Genomic DNA, 21,254 nt, shown 5'->3' with positions numbered 1-21,254 from the left:
TTCACCAATATGTTCATTCTACAGATATTCTCATAACAAGTAGTAAAGCATTTGGCCCCTATGACAGACTCACCCGGGACAGAAGCTTTTGGAGGGGACTGGAAGCTAGCCTCTTGCCTACCGACTATGGGCCCTGGCAGAGAGCAGATCATTCTCTAATGATGGACCAATACTTAATGGACACTGATGCCGCGTACACACAATCTGAATTTCCGACAAGAAAACCGTGGATTTTTTTGCCGAATGTCAAGAACGCGGTGACGCACAACACTATGATGAGCTGAGAAAAATGAAGTTCAATGATTCCGAGCATGCATAGGATTTTTGTACGTCGGAATTGCATACAGATGATCAGAATTTCCGACAAGAATTTTTCTTGTCGGAAAATTTGAGAACCAGCTCTCAAATTTTTGCTGTCGGGAATTATAACAGAAAATGTTCAATGGGGCCTACACACGGTCGGAATTTCTGACCAAAAGCTCACATCGAACTTTTCTTGTCGGAAATTCCGATCGTTTGTATGTGGCATAATAACGTGCTTTGAATTACTGCAGATGGGACAGTAATATTTATCAACAATATCCCTCAAGAAATCTATGATACAATAATTCCACTGTATCAGAATGATGGAACATTGTAAGGGCCTTGCCTCAGACTATTATAGGTGGGAGATGAACAGTCTGCTACTGGGGTCTCCTGCTATTGTCTGTTTAATAAGATGTTTTGTGTTTATACTTAGGATAATGTATAATGTACTCTGCTGTACCGTTGTTGCCGGACAATCTGTTTACCTGGGATGGTTTAAGAGCTGTGTTAATTAGCATGTTAATTATATCATTATCAGCTAGTAGTTGCTAGAGGTGGGTGGAGTAGCCATGAGTCAGCCCTACCTCGTTGGCTAAACCATTGTGTGATGTTTTGGGTAACTATTTGGGTTATCGTGTATGTTGGGGACTGACATACTTTTCAAGTGTATAAAAAGCCTGTATCCTTGTCCAAGAAAACATTCCATGTTCCTATAAACTAGTGTCGGCAAGTGTATGTTTGGCTATAATATCTGATCTCTGATGTTCAGACTGGAGGAGGCTGTATACTGACAGACGCACTCAAGCAGAGTGTGGGAAAAGGTCCCGTGGCATTAAGATTTGGGAATCCCCAGGTTTTCAGGAGTAAAGTGGCATTACAATGAGGACCTCTCGGTGCCTGCATTTTATTTTTAATAGCAGTTTAGAAGGTTTAGCTTAATGACAATTTTTAAGGGTGCATGAGTAGCTATCACTTGATCGACAGATGGAAAGCTATCTCCGCCTACCTTTTATAATTTTATGCAAAAAAAAAAAAAAAGTTTATTCATTTAAAGAGTGATTATTACATGTCCTTGCAAGTTCATTGTAGGATAAGACAATAATGATCATGGTACTGTATATGTGACTATTTAGAACAATTAAAATATAATAATTATTTTTTTGCTCAATGATTGATTTATTTTTTCATTATTTTTGTATTTCTCTTTGTAATTGCAGGTTGACAAGATGGCCAGTTTATATAATATCCATTTTCGCACAGGCTGTTTCTGCAATTCTGGTGCCTGCCAGAAAATGTTGGGGATTAGCAGTGGTGAAGTAAAACGTAATTTGCAGGTCAGTACGATATTCATATTGATTACTCAGTTGGGTTTAATTACTAATACTTATGATAATAGTAAACAATATTCCTTACTTTTACATACAACTGAATTAATAAGTATCATGGTTCATAAGCCGTTTTCTAATCATGAAGAGTTTAAATGCTATTATTTTCTACATATAGGGCCAGATTCTCGTAGATCCGGCGTATCTCTGCGGCGGCGTAACGTATGTCATTTACGTTACGCCGCCGCAAGTTTTACAGGCAAGTGCTTTATTCACAAAGCACTTGCCTTTAAAGTTGCGGCGGCGTAGCGTAAATCACCCGGCGCAAGCCCGCCTAATTCAAATTAGCCGGGTAGGGGGCGTGGAGCATATAAATTAAGCGCGTTCCCGCGCCGAACGTACTGCGCATGCGCCGTCCGGAAAATATCCCAGGGTGCATTGCTCCAAATGACGTCGCAAGGACGTCATTGGTTTTGACGTGAACATAAATGGCGTCTAGCCCCATTCACAGACGGCTTACGCAAACAACGTAATTTTTTAAATTTCGATGCGGAAACGACGGCCATACTTAACATTGGTTGCCCCTCATATAGCAGGGGCAACTTTACGCCGTGCAAACCTAACGTAAACTTTGTAACTTCACTGCGTCGACCGCGCGTACGTTCGGGAATTTGCGTATCTAGCTAATTTGCATACTCGACGGGGAAAACGACGGAGGCCTTGCGCCTGTCAGATCTAATAGATATCTATGCGTAACTGATTCTAAGAATCAGTCACATAGATACGACGGCCCAGATTAGGACTTACAACGGCGTACATGGCGTTGCGCCGTCGTAAGCCCTTTGAGAATCTGGGCCATAGTATTTTCATAAAATGTTAATATTTGGAAGATAGACTTGACCACCCTACCCATGCCCCCCCTCCCCTGTCGAGTCTCTCTTCCATTAATGAAGACCAGTGGTTATTTTCACCCCTCATCATGATGTCACAGGAGTTTTCAGGACCATGTAAGGACCCCATCATTGGATAGCCAATAGAAAGTGTCTACATCAAAATGATGTGGGAACCTGAAGAAGAATCCTCTCACTCTGCAGTCCAGAACAAAAAGGACTTGGGACCCAGACTCTCACATGTCCCCAGAGTCAGTTGAGAAAATGGGACCTTTTTGTTTAATGTAATTGGGAGCTTAGCTGGGGGGGGTAAACTTTATGGGGGGTAGTTGTTGGGAGTTAAGTTAAGAGCCTGCTTTTCCTCTTGGATCCCTTTTAGGTGTGGCAATGTCCATGTTAATTGTACCTTCCAGTATAGACTTGTCTAGTGGACACCACAGAGGTTGTCAGACTTGTTGCCACCAACACCACCAGTGGCTTCTACTATACCTACTTATACAAAAGAAAAGTTCATGTGTGTATAGATTTTATATACACTGGCCCAGATTCAAGAAGCACTTGCGCGGGAGCAAGTGTGATTTGCGCCGCGCAAGTACTGATTTGCTCCCATGCAAATTTGCGGCTGATTCTGTAAACCAGTTAAGCCTGAAATGCGGCCATTTTCCCGCGCACGCAGCCTAGCTGCTCCTGCGCAATTTTCGCGCAATTTTGCGCGGGGTGTAAGTTGCGCCTTCATGGAATTCCCTCAGCGAATATGCAAATTAGGTACTGCCGATGATTCAGAAACATGCGCGTGTGATGCGCATCTTGCGCTGGAAGCGTGCAAGCTTTTTTCCCCGGGCAAACTTGCTCCTGCTAAAAGCAGGGGCAAGTTAGCAAAAGATGGCCAAATGTCATCTGAAGGAGCGCGCAACTTCAGCAGCACCTAGACAGACGAGCTGAACAAGCAGAGCACCCACATTTTCGGGACCTCACATCTGTGCACCAACATGCCAGGGGCAGCTATGGTTCTTGATATTATATTGACTGAGCCGACTCGTAGGAGGGCACGGGAGAGGATTTACAGAGGGCGCTACAACCTTTTTCAGATGAGTGATAATGAGGTGTATCGCATGTTTCGCTTTAGCCCTGAAGTCATCCTTGAGTTGGTAACAATCCTGCAGGATGACATCAGCAGCCCGACCCATCGGGGACAGGCAGTGCAGCCACTGGTGAAGGTAGTGGCAACCCTTCATTTTTTGGCAAGTGGCTCATTTCAGCGCACAGGTGGAGTGGTGGCGGGGATGTCCCAATCCAGCATGAGCAGGTGTGTGCACCAAGTGATCCCTGCAATACTCAGACGAATGGGCACACAATTTATCAAACCAACCACGGCTGACCTGCGGCAGAAGGCAATCAGTGATTTTTATTTATTAGCCAGATTTCCACGCACTGTGGGTGCAATAGATTGTACCCATGTGGCACTACGCCCGGCTCCTCGAGCATATCTACTGCAACAGGAAACATTGGCATTCGATAAATGTGCAGATGATTGTGGATGCACATGGCCTCATATGGCATGTCCGTGCCAAACACCCAGGGTCAAGCCATGACAGTTTTATTTACCGACACAGCCCCATCCCAACCGAGTTTGACCAGAACATGTATGGAGACAGCTGGCTGATTGGTGAGTGACATGGGTGTCAAGTATGACTGCCCCCCCCCATGATGCACACATCACAAGGGGCACATGCACGACTAACATCCTCCTGTCTTTTCCCTTCCAGGTGACTCTGCATATGCCCTGGGACCTCACATGATGACCCCATTTCGTAACCCTCAAACACCAGGAGAGGAAAGATATAACGAAGCCCATGCACGTACCCGTGCGGTGGTGGAGCGCACATTTGGCATCCTTAAATCTCGATTCAGATGTCTGGATAAATCAGAGGGGACCCTATTGTATTCACCCAACTTTGTGTGCCAAATCGTCGGGGCATGTAGTATTCTCCACAATTTTGCTGAGAGAAGGGGCATGCACATTGAGCTACGCAATGACCTTACCCCCGAACCACGCAACCCCCCCCCCCCCCAAGAAACACTACCGGATCTTCTGAGGGAAGAGCAATCCGGAATGGTCTTGTGGAACGTCTCTTTGCACATTAAACACACCCTGATCTTGTCACAGGTATAATGCATGTATGCACACCACTGTAGTCCCTAGCACACACCCGACACATGCACCCCAAATTGGATTAGACCCAACAATACCCCATGGTATTAGGGAGCAGTAACGCCGCGTCAAGGCTCCAATTATGTTGCTGTCCATTCATACACCTTTCACATGGCAGAGGGTGACACCCCTTTTTCAGCAGGAGTGCCACCCCCCCCATTCACACACCAGTCACACTGTAGTATACACTCCTCACCGTGTGTAGGGACTACAAATAAATATAAAAGCTCATATCCTGAGCATATAAAAAAAATAGAAACTCATATCCTGAGCATATAAAAAAAATAGAAACTCATATCCTGAGCATATAAAATAAAAAATACAAAATCATATTCTGTGCATAAAATAAATTTTGAAATTAGATTATTTTTTGTTTTTTTTCTTTGGGCCAAGGGTGCCCCAGCTCTGGCTCCTCAATCTCCGTGGTGCGGAGGAGGCATGGGGTGGGGATTGAGGGGGGGGAGGAGCATCAACCCCTACTTCCACACTCCTTGCAGGTGGTGGCTGCATGCCCTCCATGGCGTTGGCCAGGCGGGCGAGGATGGTGTTGGTCTGGGCCAACATCCTCATTTGGCGGGTGGTGGTATCCCGCTGATGCCGGCGGGTAACTCTCGCCTCCTCCCACACTGCAGCGGTGTTGGCCTGCACAGCAGCGGTATTGGCCTCCACCGCAGCTGTCATCCTGCTTAATAAAGCTGGTGTGGTCTCCAGAGCCACCAAGCAGGTGACTATGGCCTTCGAGTTGCCACTAATTTCCCCCAGGCTCTGTGAGACATGTTTGTCCCGGTCCGCATGCAGGGTGAGGGCATGCTGCACAGAGGTGGAGGTGGATGCCATGCTGTCCGCCAGACGACGCACCTCTCCCACCATGGCCCCTATATGGCGGGTCTGCAGGGCCTGCTCCTCCAGCAGACCGTCACGGAGGCTGGAGGGTATATGCCTCGTTTTGGACAGAGCCTTCCTGGGAGGAGAGGCTCGGCCACGGACAGAGGGAGAAGGGGAGGGGTCCACGATGGAGGGGCTTGCCCTGGAGGGGCTTGCCCTGGAGGGGGATGACGTGCTGGGCGGGGGGGTGGTGGGTTGTTCAGGGATGGTGGTATCCTCCTGGAGGGAGCCAGAGTCCTCCTGGATGAGGAAAAAGGAATCCTCCTCCAAAACCACTTTCTCCTCCATACTTGTCCCCGGTATGATCTCCTCCTGGACCAGCATAGACAGAATGTCCATGGGGCCTGACTGGACCCCTGGCTCTGGTATGGATGGGCTGGGTCGACCCGCAGCCGAAGACGGCCCAGCTTCATCTTCCTCATCACCACCTGTGGATGACACCAAAACGAAATATTTTGCTGGTGCAACACACTTCTCACATGTTCACTTGTACCCCCTCCCATGATGCACAGCAGATATGAAAGAAAAATAATAGTTCCATCTTCACTTCTACCCACAAATATGTTCACTTGTACCCCCTCCCATGATGCACAGCAGATATGAAAGAAAAATAATAGTTCCATCTTCACTTCTACCCACAAATATGTTCACTTCTACCCCCTCCCATGATGCACAGCAGATATGAAACAAAAATAACTTACCAGTCCCCAAGTTCCCAACAGTGGAGTCGTACCCTTCAAGTCCCTCCACCTGCTCCTGCACGAACGTTTGGGCTATAAGCTGCTCCTCCTGATTGAGCCGGATCATACATCGCGGCCCACCTCCCGTGCCACCGGTATGTTTCCTGATAAGAGCCAGTTTATCCCGGACCCTGCGCCTCATATCGTTTAGTTTCTTCTGGATGTCATCCCAGGTACGCTCTTCATTACCCAGGGCATTGATGTCCAGGGCTATGGCTTCATATATAGCCCTCCTTTGGGCAATGGTGGTGTTTGCCCGCTGGGCACCATATAGGACTTCTTTATGCTGCTGGAGTGCAGCAATTAGGATGTCCATCTCCGCAGCCACAAAGTTGGCCTTCCTTTTTTTGGTCCCTTTGGGAGGTGCCATGTCTTGAAAATGGGCTGAATTTCCTTGCTCAGGGGGGGTAGGAAAAAGCAGGATGAAATTCAGCAAAGAACCTGCGCAAGTCTGCTCCTATTTATTTGCTCAGTGCAAGCAGCTGAGCATGATTTGCCCTGAAAGTATGCTAGGCGCAGTTTGACGCATGCGCAGACGGCAGCGCTCTAACTGCGCATGCGCGCGCCCGGCGCAAACCTCTGCTGAGCCGAAAAATCCTCATTTACATAGGGGCACACCCACTTTGACTTGCGCGGCCTTGCGCCCTCAGCTTTGCCTTAAACAGGAGCAAATTAAATGAACAAACGATTCCTGAATCAGGTGGCAATTTGGCAAAATTGCTCCAGCGCAGAGAAATTCAGCTGAGCAGCTCATGTGTAAGTAATGAGCAAATCTACCTGAATCTGGGCCACTGTGTGCACAATTACAGTATAAGGCAAGCTAGGATTTTGACCAAATCCTCATTTTATGACGATTGTCCAACTCCAAGCTGTAAAAACTTAAATGCTTATTGGATTTAAAGCGGAGGTTCACACAAAAAGTGAACCTCCGCTTTTTGGATCCCTCCCCCCCTCCGGTGTCACATTTGGCACCTTTTAGGGGGGAGGGGGTGCAGATACCTGTCTGAGACAGGTATTTGCACCACTTCCAGGTTCTGACCCCCGCGGGGAATCCAGCCGGTCACGTCAAGCCCCCCCCCCCGCTGTTTTCTGGGAAACACTGTTCCCAGGAGAGGGCGGGGACCAGTGACGGCGTGACGCGATCCTCGCGCATGCGCAGTAGGGAATCGGGCAGTGAAGCTACAAGGAGAGACTTTTGGGATGACCAGAACCCTTCCTAGAGCTGGCTGTCTGGACAAACTGAGCCATCGGGGGAGAAGAGCCTTGGTGATAGAGGTAAAGAAGAACCCAAAGATCACTGTGGCTGAGCTCCAGAGATGCAGTCGGAAGATGGGAGAAAGTTGTAGAAAGTCAACCATCATGGCAGCCCTCCACCAGTCGGGGCATTTTGGCAGAGTGCCCCGATGGAAGCCTCTGTGCAAGACACATGAAAGCCTGCATGGAGTTTGTTAAAAAAACACCGGAAGGACTCCAAGATGGTGAGAAATAAGATTCTCTGGTCTGATGAGACCAAAATAAAACCTTTTGGCCTTAATTCTAAGCGGTATCTGTGGAGAAAACCAGGCACTGCTCATCACCTGTCTAATACAGTTCCAACAGTGAAGCATGGTGGTGGCAGCATCATGCTGTGGGGGTGTTTTTCAGCTGTAGGGACAAGGACGAATGGTTGCAATTGAGGGAAAGATGAATGCAGCCAAGTACAGGGATATCCTGGATGAAAACCTTCTCCAGAGCGCTCAGGACCTCAGACTGGGCCGAAGGTTTACCTTCCAACGAAAAAATTACCCTAAGCACACAGCTAAAATAATGAAGGAGTGACTTCACAACAACTCTGTGACTGTTCTTGAATGGTCCAGCCAGAACCCTGACTTAAACCCAATTGAGCATCTCTGGAGAGACCTAAAAATGGCTGTCCACCAACGTTTGCCATCCAACCTGACAGAACTGGAGAGGATCTGCAAGGAAGAATGGCAGAGGATCCCCAAATCCAGGTGTGAAAAACTTGTTGCATCTTTCCCAAAAAGACTCATGGCTGTATTAGATCAAAAGGGTGCTTCTACTAAATACTGAGCAAATGGTCTGAATACTTAGGACAATTTGATATTTCAGTTTTTCTTTTTTGATAAATCTGCAAAAATGTCAACAATTCTGTGTTTTTCTGTCAATATGGGGTGCTGTGTGTACATTAATGAGGAAAAAAATGAACTTAAATAATTTTAGCAATTGGCTGCAATATAACAAAGAGTGAAAAATTTAAGGGGGTCTGAATACATTCCGTACCCATTATATATATATATATATATATATATATATATATATATATATATATATATACACACACACATCTAAATCAAATCAATATTTGGTGTGCTCATGCTTTGAATTTGAGGATTTAGACCAGTGATGTCAAACCTTGGCACCCCAGATGTTTTGGAACTACATTTTCCATATTGCTCAACTATACTTCAGAGTACATGATTATGATAGGAAAAGTAGTTCCAAAACATCCGGGGTGCCAAGATTCGCCATCACTGATTTAGACTGTCTTAGTGGCTTCTCTTGGCTCAGGAACACTAAGGCCTCGTACAGACGACCGGATCTATCCGCTGGGATTGATCCGCAGATCAGTTCCAGCAGATAGATCCGGTCGTGTGTACGTCCGAGCGGACATTTCCCGGCGGATAAAAATCCAGCCGACGGATTCCCAGCGGATAAAAATTTCTTAGCATGATAAGAAATCTATCCGCTGGAATCCAGTCCAGTGGACTGATCCGGTCGTCTGTACAGACTCACCGGATCAGTCCGTCCGCTCCCCTTCCTCGCATGCGTCGTAATGATTCGACGCATGCGTGGAAGTATTTACCTTCCAGCGTCGCGCACGTCACCGCGTCATCGTCGTGGCGACGGCGCGACACGTGACCGCGGCTGTTTTTCGCGTGGATTTTGATCCGATGGTGTGTACAAGCCATCGGATCAAAATCCGGAGGAGGAATGTCCGCTGGAAACGGTCCGGCGGACAGTTTCCAGCGGATAACCCCTCGTCTGTACGAGGCCTTAAGGATGTTCAGATCGGGACTCTGTGGGGATCATACTATGTCTAATCCAGGACTCCTTTGTCTTCTTTTCACTAAATATAGTTATTTTTTGCTGTATGTTTGGAGTCATTTTCCTGCTGCAGAATTAATTTGGAACCAATCAGATGCCTCCATGCTGGTATTACGCAATGGATAATTATATGCCAGAACTTTCACCAATGAGGAAACCTTTAATACAGACCATACTTGAGTTGCTAAAACTGGAGAGTGCAAAATCTGGTGAAGCTCTGAATCGAAACCAGGTTTCCCGTTTTTTTGGCAAAATTGAACAACGGAATTTAGAAGCCGATTGGCTACATTGCATAGCTGCACCAGATTTTGCACTCTTCAGTTTTCGTAAATTAAAACCTATGTTTGAAAATGCATCCCTGGACCTGCAAGAACACTCTGCCATGCTTCACTTCTGCCTGCAGACACTCATCCTTGTACGTTCTCTAGGCATACAGTAAGCAAACTGCCTTCTGTCACAACCAATTTCCGATTTCACTCCAGAAAACCTGCTGCCATTTTCTGCACGCCAGTCCTGGTATTTTAATGCATAGTTTCTTTGCCTTGTTTCCATATCAGAGGTATGTGGGTGTTTTTTTTAGCCACAAGTCTTCCATGAAGAATACCAGGGTCCCACTGGTTATGGTCCAGTCTGAGCTGATGGTGCCACTGTACACCTTTTAAAAGTAAAGGAAATCAATATGATGTGTCTTTTATCTCCTTTAATGGTTCATTGGCCAACCACTGCAATTGGAGCTCTCAGCATTGCCTGTCACATTATGCTTCTGCAAAAGAGCTTGAACAGCACATCTAGAAAAACCCATTCTCCCTAAAAAAATCTGTCTTTAGGAGATCTTGTTGATGCAGTATCTTGCTGTTCTAAATCTTGCCAAGATATTCGGTGGCTTGGTTCTCAGTGCAGAGATGGCGGGGGACAGGTGATGCGGTCTGATGTTGCATCCACATAGGTTAGTATGAATAAAATAAAAAACATACTTCTCTTTTAAAGGAGAAGTATGGGCAAAGCTCTTTTGGTTCTAATTCTCCTGTGGATCACAGGAGTGCATTTAGTATTAGCTGACATCACGCAGCTGGTCCAGGATCTGGAGAGATTCTGACTTTAATACCGGGATCCACCCAGATTCCTAAGTAGCAGCTGGCTAAGGCAATCAGCACACTGCAGAGAGCCTAAGCCAGCCACTTACACCCCCTCCACAACTCAGTGCCCCAGTGAGCTCTGAAGGGGCAGAGCAGAGAGCCAGTGTCTGACAATGTAGGGGGGGGACTGCATCCACCTAGGTGAGTATGAGTGCTTTTTTTATTAGGCCCCTTTCACATGGGGCTATCCATTTTGACAAACTCCGCTCAGGGCTGTCTTAATGAGAGGACACACCTGGGCACTGCCCAGGGGCCCCAGCTGCATGGCAGGCTCCTTCACTTTCCTCAAAGCAGCTGGTCCTTGAGCCCACGCTGCCCCGAAATTGGGGCCCCCATGATGGCACTGAAAGTGATAGATACACAGGGGAGGCAGGCTGGCAGCGGTGCGCCGTGCTGTGCAGAACAATACCTATTATTTCACAGCCAGCAGGGAGGGGCAGGGGCGGAGCACCAGTGATGCTCTGACTTCGCCCCATGCAGCTTGAATGCTCAGGACTCGAAGGCTGTGGGGTAGGAGCTGGAGTAGGAGCTGCTGAGTCGGCAGCACTGAGAGCCCACCTGCGAAAGTAGCATTGTGGATGGTGTGATGGTGAGCCCAGCTGTCCAGCACTGTTTGCAGCGAAAGGCTTGGAATCCCCGGAGGGATGCTCCTCCGCCCCTCCTTCTGCCTGCTTGATTGGTATAGGTGAGTGCAGTGCTGGAGGTGGGCTCAGAGCCAAAAGTTTATATGCACTGTATCTTCACTGGAAAAGGGGGTAATACATAGATGGAAAATGGTGCTGGGGGGATATCAAGGGTGTATGGATGAAAACAATGCTGAGGGGGGATCTGGGGTGTATAGGGGGTAGCAATGCTTGGGGTAGCTTGGGTGGCTATAGTGCTAGAGGTATCAGGGATGTAGAGAGGCCACAGTGTAGGGGGTATCAGGGATGTAGTGGGGTCACAATACAAGGGCTATCTTATGGAATATCGTTACAGTGCTGGGGGGAATATCTAGGGTGTAGAAGGGTCAGAGTGCTGGGGGGATATCTGGGGTGTAGAGGGGTCAGAGTGCTGGGGGGATATCTGGGATGTAGAGGGGTCAGAGTGCTGGGGGATATCTGGGGTGTAGAGGGGTCAGAGTGCTGGTGGGGATATCTGGGATGTAGAGGGGTCAGAGTGCTGGGGGGATATCTGGGATGTAGAGGGGTCAGAGTGCTGGGGGGGATATCTGGGGTGTAGAGGGGTCAGAGTGCTGGGGAGGCATTAATCTAGCAGATATATTATATGCACAGGACAGCTTTGTTACTTTATGTATGTAGTATCCGTCTGGATTCAGCAGATCGGAGCAGATCAGATGTCAGCGGACATGTCACTGCTGAAATCCGTCGCTATAGGTAGAGGATTGCTTATTGATTTTATCATTGCATTTCCAGATAAAAATAGACTATGACATGTTTACTTAGGACATGATTATCCCTAGTTTTAATTAAATCACTCATAACTAGTTTAGTTATTGAAATTGTTTAAAAAGAATACTTAACGAGGGAAGCAGGAGACATGGGACGGAGCAGTCACACTTAGAGAGAGCTCCAGTCTTCACAGGGCTCTCAGCCACACATCAGGGCGATTCATACTGCCAAAAGCTCTTTTTATTGACACCCCTGCACACTAGCACCTGTGCATGCCGAATTCAGGGAAGAGGAGACGCTGGAGCAGCCAGAAAACCCTCACTCATTATCTCCTCAGATCACAGCAGCGTGCCAAGATGGCTAAGCATGGTGCTGGAACCATGTTTTCCCCTCCCCCCTCCTCCTCTGCACAAGAACTTCCACAGGCACCTCTGGAAATGAACTCTGCAACAAACAGTGAGTACACCCCACTTACTAAGGCAGACCTGGACATTAGCCTAGAAGCTATTTGCACTAAGCTCCTTGACAAATTCCAGACAGAGATCCAGAAGTCCACAAGCACATTGTCCCAGGAAATAGCCTCACTGGGGTCTCGTACAGACCTGTTAGAAAACAAGCATGATGAACTCTCCATTGCTTTTAATGACCTCTCCAGGGAACATGAATCCCTCTCATCTGCTTTTACACAGCTGCAGGCACATGTCCAGGACTTGGACGACAGAAACAGAAGGTCTAACCTGAGAATTAGAGGGGTCCCAGAAACCATCACAGACCTAGTACCTTACTCCATTAAGCTTTTCCAGCTCCTGTTGCCAGATCATAGTCCCCAGGCTTTTGTCTGCGATCGTATTCACCGTGCATTGAGAGCTAAACCCTCTCCTGACAAACCACCCAGAGATATAGTGCTATGTATGAAAGACTTTCTGGTGAAGGAGGAGATCATGCGCGCGGCTAGAGGCATGAGAAATATCACTTTGGAGGGAGTCCAGCTGCAAATCTGACATATCCCAAGCAACGCTGGACAGACGCAGAAGAATGAAGGAGATCACATCAGTGCTTTACACTGCCAGGATCAGATACAGATGGGGGTTCCCTTTTAAGCTGATTGTCCCTTACAACGGAACCACTTACATCGCCACCACCATCCCAGAAGGACAGGATATTTTACTCAAGTTGGGACTGATGGATCCTAGCAATCTCCCGCGCACCCCATCCACGCCTCGCCCAGCACCTATCTGGAACACACCAGTAATCCGAGGAGACCGTCGCAGATTCAGACCTGACGCCGATCCATGGCGCCTGAAATAACTACCCTTTTCCTTGGTTCACCCATTTAATCCTTTTTTCCTCAGGTTTACCTAACAATTGTTCTCAGGTTTTGACTCTGTTTTTTTTCTCTTTTTTCATATTGATATAGCTTTTTGCTGCTAACTTTAACCCTAGGTTAAGTACATATTTAAATAAGTATTCTGGGTTTCTATTATGAGGTTTCATTTAGTTTATTTTGCAATTCTGCCCTCATGCTACTTCAAGTTATTACAATATCATAGTACATGTAATGGTGTAGATCAGTGTTTCTCAACTCCAGTCCTCGAGGCGCCCCAACAGGTCATGTTTTCAGGATTTCCCTCAGATGAAATGGCTGTGGTAATTACCAAGGCAGTGAAACTGATCAAATCACCTGTGCAAAATAATGAAAAGCCTGAAAACATGACCTGTTGGGGCGCCTTGAGGACTGGAGTTGAGAAACACTGGTGTAGATGATATAGTGTTATCATACATATTTGTTAAGAGGTTGTCAGTTATGTGGTAACACTGCCATCTACTGCCATATGCTGGTATGTCTTACCCTTTTCAGGATTTCCATATGCTGACCATTTTTTGCTATGCAAGATATATTGGCTAGCTGACTCCTACACACTGATGGTCATCAACAGATATAGTAATGTTTGTAATTCTCCTGTAGCTCCTTTCATGGGCTACGGGAGCTGCCTCACAGTTGCCTAACTCGCCTCAGGCTTAATTGTGTATGTATATGTGTGTGTATGTATATATGTATATATACATATATATATATTTTTTTTATCTGGCCTCTGTGGGCCTTATACATTTACCAGATAGTTTTTCTGGTTTAACATAATAGATAATTACACCTACCTCATCTAATGTGGTCTCTCTTATAGAATTTTTTGCACTTAATATGACTTGCGTAATTCAGTTATGGGTTCCACTGCACAATTTTTGGACTTAGAGTCTGTGTCTAAGATAGTTTATATATGTTTTTTTTTTTGTTTTTTTTTGCGGTAATCTGTTTGGTTGTCTCAGCAATGATCGTCACAGGTATTTTTTCTAATGTAAATTTTTTGTGGCTCCCAGCCCCGTGTCACTATGATTTTCCCCCACTCAGTCAGGACTGCTCTCTTTAATATGAGGGTTGCCCTTTCTCGTCTGAACTGCGAATTACTATGGGTTTTAATTTTTCTTAATTTAACATTGGTTACAGTGTTGGTTATTCGCAGTTGTATGTCGACATCACTGAGTTTCAGACCAACTGGTCTATTGTTGCTTCACTGTCGGTTGAAGAATTTTTTTTCTTTCAACCCCTTTTTTTTCCTACATTTCTATGTTTGGTTAAACATATTTAATGGTACATTCGATGTAATCTCTGATAGAGATAGTAAATATGGTACACTCTTTGCAAAAGTTTTTTTATTTGTTGAAGTTATACTTGTCTCAGGTTTCCTTACAGTCTGGATTAATAATAGGTCATTAAACAGATCAAGACCCCTGGCTCCCTGCCCCCCCCCCCCAAACTTACAGTTCCTCAGGTACCTCACTTCCTGTTGAATTCTTATGACACTCTCTATGGTTTATGGCTATTACATTAATCTCTCATAATGTGCTGGGATTCAATTCCCCAAACAAAAGAAAGAAGGCGTTCTTGCAGTATAATAAGTTAAAAGCCAAGATTGTTATGTTGCAGGAAACACACTTTATGAAGGATGCTCATCCTACCTTCTTTCACAAAGCATATAATCAATCCTTTTACACCACATCCTCCTCCAAAACCAAGGGAGTGGCAATTTTTTTTCACCATTCTTTTCCATTCGAAATCCAGCAAGTTTATAAAGACCATGAAAGTAGGTTCATCATAATTAAAGGCACCCTATCAGGTAGAGAGCTTACTGTAGCTAATGTTTATGCACCTAATGATGCACAGACCTCATTTTTCACCCAATTTTTTAACAAATTGCAACAACTCCACTCTTCACATATCATAGTAGGTGGTGACTTTAACTCGGTCATGCAACCGAATCTGGATCGTAGCAAACAAAACTTGAGTTCTAAAACACTATCTAAAACAACCATTACACATTTAAACGATCTACAGCTAATAGACTCTTGGAGAGCTTTAAACATAGGTGCATGTGAATATACATTCTACTCTCACCCACATGACTCATACTCTCGCATTGACCACATATTCTGTACCCCTATTATTCTAGCTAACACACATGATGCCGCAATACACCCTTGCTCCTGGTCAGACCACCAAATTGTCACTCTTAGTACAGAATTCATAGGCCTTACCCCTACCCCTTACTCATAGAGATTGAATGAGTCTTTACTTTCGGACCCTGTTCATCAACAAGAAATAGCGTCTGAAATTAAGGATTATTTCATATTAAACTCAAACCCTGATATCTCTCCCTCCACTCTGTGGATGGCACACAAAGCAGTAGTGAGGGGTCACCTTATTAAGCGAGCTGCACAATGTAATAGAAGTAAATGGGAAAAGATTCACTCCCTTACAAAAGATCTCCAAAACTTATATAAAGACCATACACGTTTACACGATCCAGATACCCTTAAATTGATATCACAAAAACGCACAGAGCTGGACTCTCTTCTCACTTTTAGAGCAGAAAAAGCTCTTCGGTGGTCTAAGGCAAAAAATTTCTTATCTAGTAACTCTTATTCTACAATGTTCGCCAGGAAACTCAATCAAACAATTAAACCCACACACGTTTATAAACTTAAAAATAGCTCAAATCAACTAATCACTCACCCACAAGAGATTCTTTCTATCTTTAAAAACTTTTATTCGGACCTCCTTTCAGCACCAAACTCTTCAATCCCTCTCTCCTCCATTAATTGGTTGGATAATCTCCCCTTCCCCAAATTAACTAAAACTAATATAGAATCACTAAATGCACCCTGTACGGAGGAGGAATTACTTCAAATAATTAATTCACTCAAAAAGAACTCTGCCCCTGGCCCCGATGGTTTCTCCTCCTTATATTATAAACAATATCACCAATTCCTTATACCACACCTCTCCAAACTATTCAACAATATACTGAAAGGAGACCAATTCCCAGAGGAAATGTTACTTGCAAATATGTCCCTCATTCCAAAACCGAACAAGGACCACACACTGCCCCAGAATTATAGACCCATCTCAGTCATTAACAATGATCTTAAAATTTTTAGTAGACTCTTAGCAAACCGACTATCTGCTATAATCCCCACTCTAATTTCCCCATATCAATCTGGTTTTATCCAAGGTAGACAAATCACGGATAACATTCGGTCAGTTACAAACATCATTCAGGATGCAAATATACACTCTAAACCACTCTTAATGTTAAGCCTTGATATTAACAAGGCTTTTGATAGTGTTTCCTGGACCTTTTTAGACATAGTCTTGAAAAAATATGGCTTTCAAGGTGAGTTTGTACATGCCTTCCATGCTCTTTATCATAATCCAGCCACCAGAATAAGACTCCCGGGCTGCAACTCTGAATTCTTTAAACTTGGCAGGGGGACACGACAGGGATGCCCTATGTCCCCGCTATTATTTGCGCTGGCGATAGAACCCTTGGCTACAGCAATTCTTAGTCACACAGACATTAAGGGCTATTCCACAAAAAATGGTACATATAAGTTAAGTATGTATGCAGATGACATGCTTTTATTCCTCACCCAACCGAATATTGCTCTTCCCAACCTCTTACAAACACTTAATATATTTTCGTCACTATCAGGTCTCTCAGTTAATGTATCCAAGTCTATAGGGATGCCTATAAATATCCCTTCAGCTCAATTAGAATCATTGCGGTCCTCTTTTAACTTTTCATGGTCAATGGAGTCACTGCCATATCTAGGCATCTTTCTTACCCCCAATATTAAAGATATAGCTTCCAAGAATTATACTTCGCTATTGCTGAAACTGAGATCAACTCTAATGCCGCGTACACACCATCACTTTATGTGATGAAAAAAAACGACACTTTCTGTGAAGTAAAAAACGACGTTTTTGAAACTTCAATTTTCAAAGACGAAGTTGCCTACACACCATCGTTTTCTCACAATGATCTTGCAAAGTGAGGTTACGTTCCACCACGTTTTACCATTGAAGCTTGCTTCATAAGTAGCTTCTGGGCATGCGTGGATGAAAAAACGTCTTAGAAAACGAAGTTTTTTGCTACAAAGTAAAAAGTGCACTTTTGAAAAACGACACATAAAATTGAAGCATGCTTCAATTTTTTTTGGTCGTTTTTTACAAGACATAAAACGACGTTTTCCCCCACACACAGTCAATTAAAGTGACGTTTTTAAAAACGTAATTTTTTTTCATCACATAAAGTGATGGTGTGTACGGGGCATTAGAATGTGGAAACCCTTCAACATCTCATTCCTTGGTAGAATCACAGCGGTAAAAATGATAATATTGCCAAAACTTCTTTACATGTTTCGAGCACTTCCAATTAGAATCAACAAAATTCTGATTACAAAATTCCAGTCTGATATTCATAAATACATTTGGGCAGACTCTCACCCTCGTCTTTCCAGGTCTGTTTTATTTAAATCCCATAAGGATGGGGGTTTGGGCCTCCCGGATTTTTGGCTATACTACCTAGCCGGCAGATGGTCTCAAATGGCACAATGGCACATTTCCAACCCTAATCTCCCATGAGTAGCATTCGAGAGAGATTCGATCCTTCCCTATTCTATTTCCGGCATCCTTTGGGGAAATAAAATTCCTAATCACGCTATAGAATCCCTTAACCATATAGTGTCACAATCATACCAATTATGGAAATTATACAGTGGAAAATACCATCTCATCACTAAATCTCCCCCACATGCATCCTTCATTGGTGACCCGAAATTTCATCAATACACCAAGGGCTTGGGAGACTTTTCTTGGTGGATCAGTAATAATCAGACTTCCCTATTCAACTTTCTAGAAAACAATAACTTCATTCCCTTTTCCTCGTTGAAATCGAAATATCAAATTCCCAACACAGAATTTCACAACTTTCTACAGATTAGACACTTCTTTAACACATACTTTCAGACTACAGACACAAACCCACCTTCCTTTTTTGAAAAACTTTTTCTGAAATCCCCTAGAAAACGTGGCTTTATTTCTGAGGTGTACCCCAATCTCATTAATAACACAGATTCTCCAAAACTTTCTTACATGCAGAAATGGGAACAGGAGATATCCTTCTCTTATTCCCCAGATGACTGGGAAGAATCTATCAACAACCTTCACAAATGCACTAGATCAATTGCTATTAAGGAAACTGCACTGAAACTATTCACCAGATGGTACTATACCCCAGTTAAACTACATGTAATATTTCCGACCGTTTCATAACTATGCTTCAGAAACTGCAACTCCATTGGTTCATTCTCACACACTTTCTGGGACTGTGATAGAATCACATATATATGGAAACAACTTGAGAAATTTGCCTCTAAGATTTCAAACTACAATGTCAAACTGACAGTTCAGAACTGTCTTCTGTTCTCCCCTATTATAGGCCTCCCCATACAGCACATGAGACTAATCCACACAATCTGTGTTGCGATCCACTGGCTGTTTGCTTTTCACTGGAAATCCCCAACAGTTCCATTAGATCAATTGAAAACGAGAATTAACAATATAAACCTTATGGAAAAAATCTATCACATTGTTCAAAATTCGATCCATATATATAATAAAAAATGGGACCCATGGTTTGAACATTCTGCTACTTTCTTTAATCCCATCTAAATCGCATAATTCCTTTTGCTGATCTGTTTATCCTAATAACACTTATGGTTTTATATCTACTTTTTGACCCTCATCTTAATTCTCTACTCTTTAGAACTATGTTTTATTAATGTTACATAAGATTTGTATAGTTTACTATTGTCTATTTTTTTACTCCTGGACATTTTCTTATGTGTACTCTTTTTTTGTATGCCATTTTGCTTTTTGTACCACCATTTTGTACCAAATAAAAAAGTTTGTAAACAAAAAAAAAAAGAATACTTAACTATATAAATGTAATAATATTTTGCTATTTTTTCCCCACAAAGGCTGGACATATATGCGGTGATAACATGGACATCGTTAATGGCCAACCAACAGGCTCAATCAGAATATCATTTGGTTTTATGTCTACATTTGAAGATGCTCAAGTATTTTTAAAGTTTATAGTATACACATTCATTAAAAGATCATCATATTGCACTGCCCAAATATATGATGTTGAAAAGATTGCCAAAATCAACCAGTCTCAAACAGAAAGCAATTCAGAACAAGGCAGCAGTATCAATGACAAAATCTCAGAAGATGTGATTGTCCCCACAAATCCTACTTTTTCCAGATTTTCTGAAGCAGAGCATATTTGTGCTTGTAAAGGAAGAGGAAATGTATCTAACAAGGACAGGCCAATCACACTCAGTCATATCTACCTTTATCCAATCAAATCTTGTGCAGCATTCCAGGTAAGACACTGTATGTAGTGGTATTATTAACATGTACTTATAAATGAATATAATAATGTGTATACTTATCACAATGGCTTGATCCAATAAATTAATTGGTATTTTTAAAAGGCAGTTAAACCTGTGCCCAACTGCTTCTAAATATTTTTAAAGGGAAAAAGCATACCCTTGAATCATTAGCCATCTTTTTGTCTGACATACACCTACACTGTATATTAGTATACAGTAAAACCTTGGTTTGAGAGTAACTTCGTTTGAGAACATTTTGCAAGACAAGTAACATTTTTAAATACATTTTGACTTGATATACAAGTGATGTCTTGATATGAGTAGTATAAAAGAGAAGAGAGGCACCTCCAATTGTAGCAATATGGTTACATTTAATGAAGGTGCAACATTTAGCAACTCACATGGTTGATGATTAAAAGAGGCACACCTAAGTATGCAGGGATCTGGGGTAAAGCTGTCCACATAGACCATCCTCCTCCCCGAGTCCCCGCCATTGATGTCATCCCTTCTACGCTGCGCTCCATGAGTTCAAGCCTCACTTTCAGATTGCACTACTGCAGGGTAGTCTTCCCAATCACAATTGCAGACTGGCGGTGAGAGCCGGCGGTACGGAGGATGGTATATGTGGACCGCTTTACCCCGGATTCCTGCATACTTAGATGTGCCTGTTTTAATCATCAACCATGTGAGTTGCTAAATGTTGTACCTTCATTAAATGTAACCATATTGCTACACTAAAGCCCCATACACACTATCAGTTTTCCTGCAGGTTTTTCTCTTCAGGTTTACCAAAACCATCTAATATGAGGTCAAACCTTAAAGCGGTGGTTCACCCTAATACATTTTTTTTTTTATAGCATTAAATTAGGCATAGTAGCGCGAGCTACAGTATGCCCGTATTGATTTTTTTAGCCCTGTACTCACTGTGCAATCCTATATAGAAGATTCCGACTCCCCGCGGGGAATGGGCGTTCCTATCAAGAGGGAGGATGATTGACGGCCGGCTATGGCACGTCACGCTTCTCCGGAAATAGCCGAAATAGGACTTGGCGCTTCACGGCGCCTGCGCATAGTTGTGCGCAGGCGCCGTATAGCGCCGTGAAGAGCCGAGACCTGTTCCGGCTATCTTCGGGGAGCGTGACGTGCCATAGCCGGCCGTCAATCATCCTTCCTCTTGATAGGAACGCCCATTCCCCGCGGGGAGTCGGAATCTTCTATATAGGATTGCACAGTGAGTACCGGGCTAAAAAAATCTATACAGGCCTACTGTAGCTCGCGCTACCATGCCTAATTTAATGCTAAAATGTTGTTAGTGTGGGTGAACCACCACTTTAAGAGTTTCAATTTGTATGCAATCAGGCAGGCCCTTGCACTACATGGTTTTGGTAAACCTGAAGAGAAAAACCTGCAGGAAAACTGATAGTGTGTATGGGGCTTTAGAGATGCCTCTTTTCTCTTTTATACCGT

The 21,254-nt window shown here is 44.0% G+C and overlaps 1 protein-coding gene across 1 annotated transcript in view; it reads left to right on the top strand.

Annotated features, from left to right (window-relative positions):
• The window catches only part of MOCOS (molybdenum cofactor sulfurase), a 429,522-nt gene that overhangs the window by 314,014 nt on the left and 94,254 nt on the right, over window positions 1-21,254 (top strand). Inside the window, exons 7-8 of the mRNA XM_040353488.1 lie at window positions 1,524-1,640; window positions 19,368-19,778. Of these exons, the coding sequence (XP_040209422.1) occupies window positions 1,524-1,640; window positions 19,368-19,778 (528 nt within the window). The remainder of the gene's footprint in view (window positions 1-1,523; window positions 1,641-19,367; window positions 19,779-21,254) is intronic.

Source organism: Rana temporaria, chromosome 5 (genome assembly GCF_905171775.1).
Source record: "Rana temporaria chromosome 5, aRanTem1.1, whole genome shotgun sequence".
Taxonomy (NCBI): domain Eukaryota; kingdom Metazoa; phylum Chordata; class Amphibia; order Anura; family Ranidae; genus Rana; species Rana temporaria.
The sequence above is the reverse complement of the archived record's forward strand: the minus strand, read 5'-3'. Positions and strand labels throughout refer to the sequence as shown.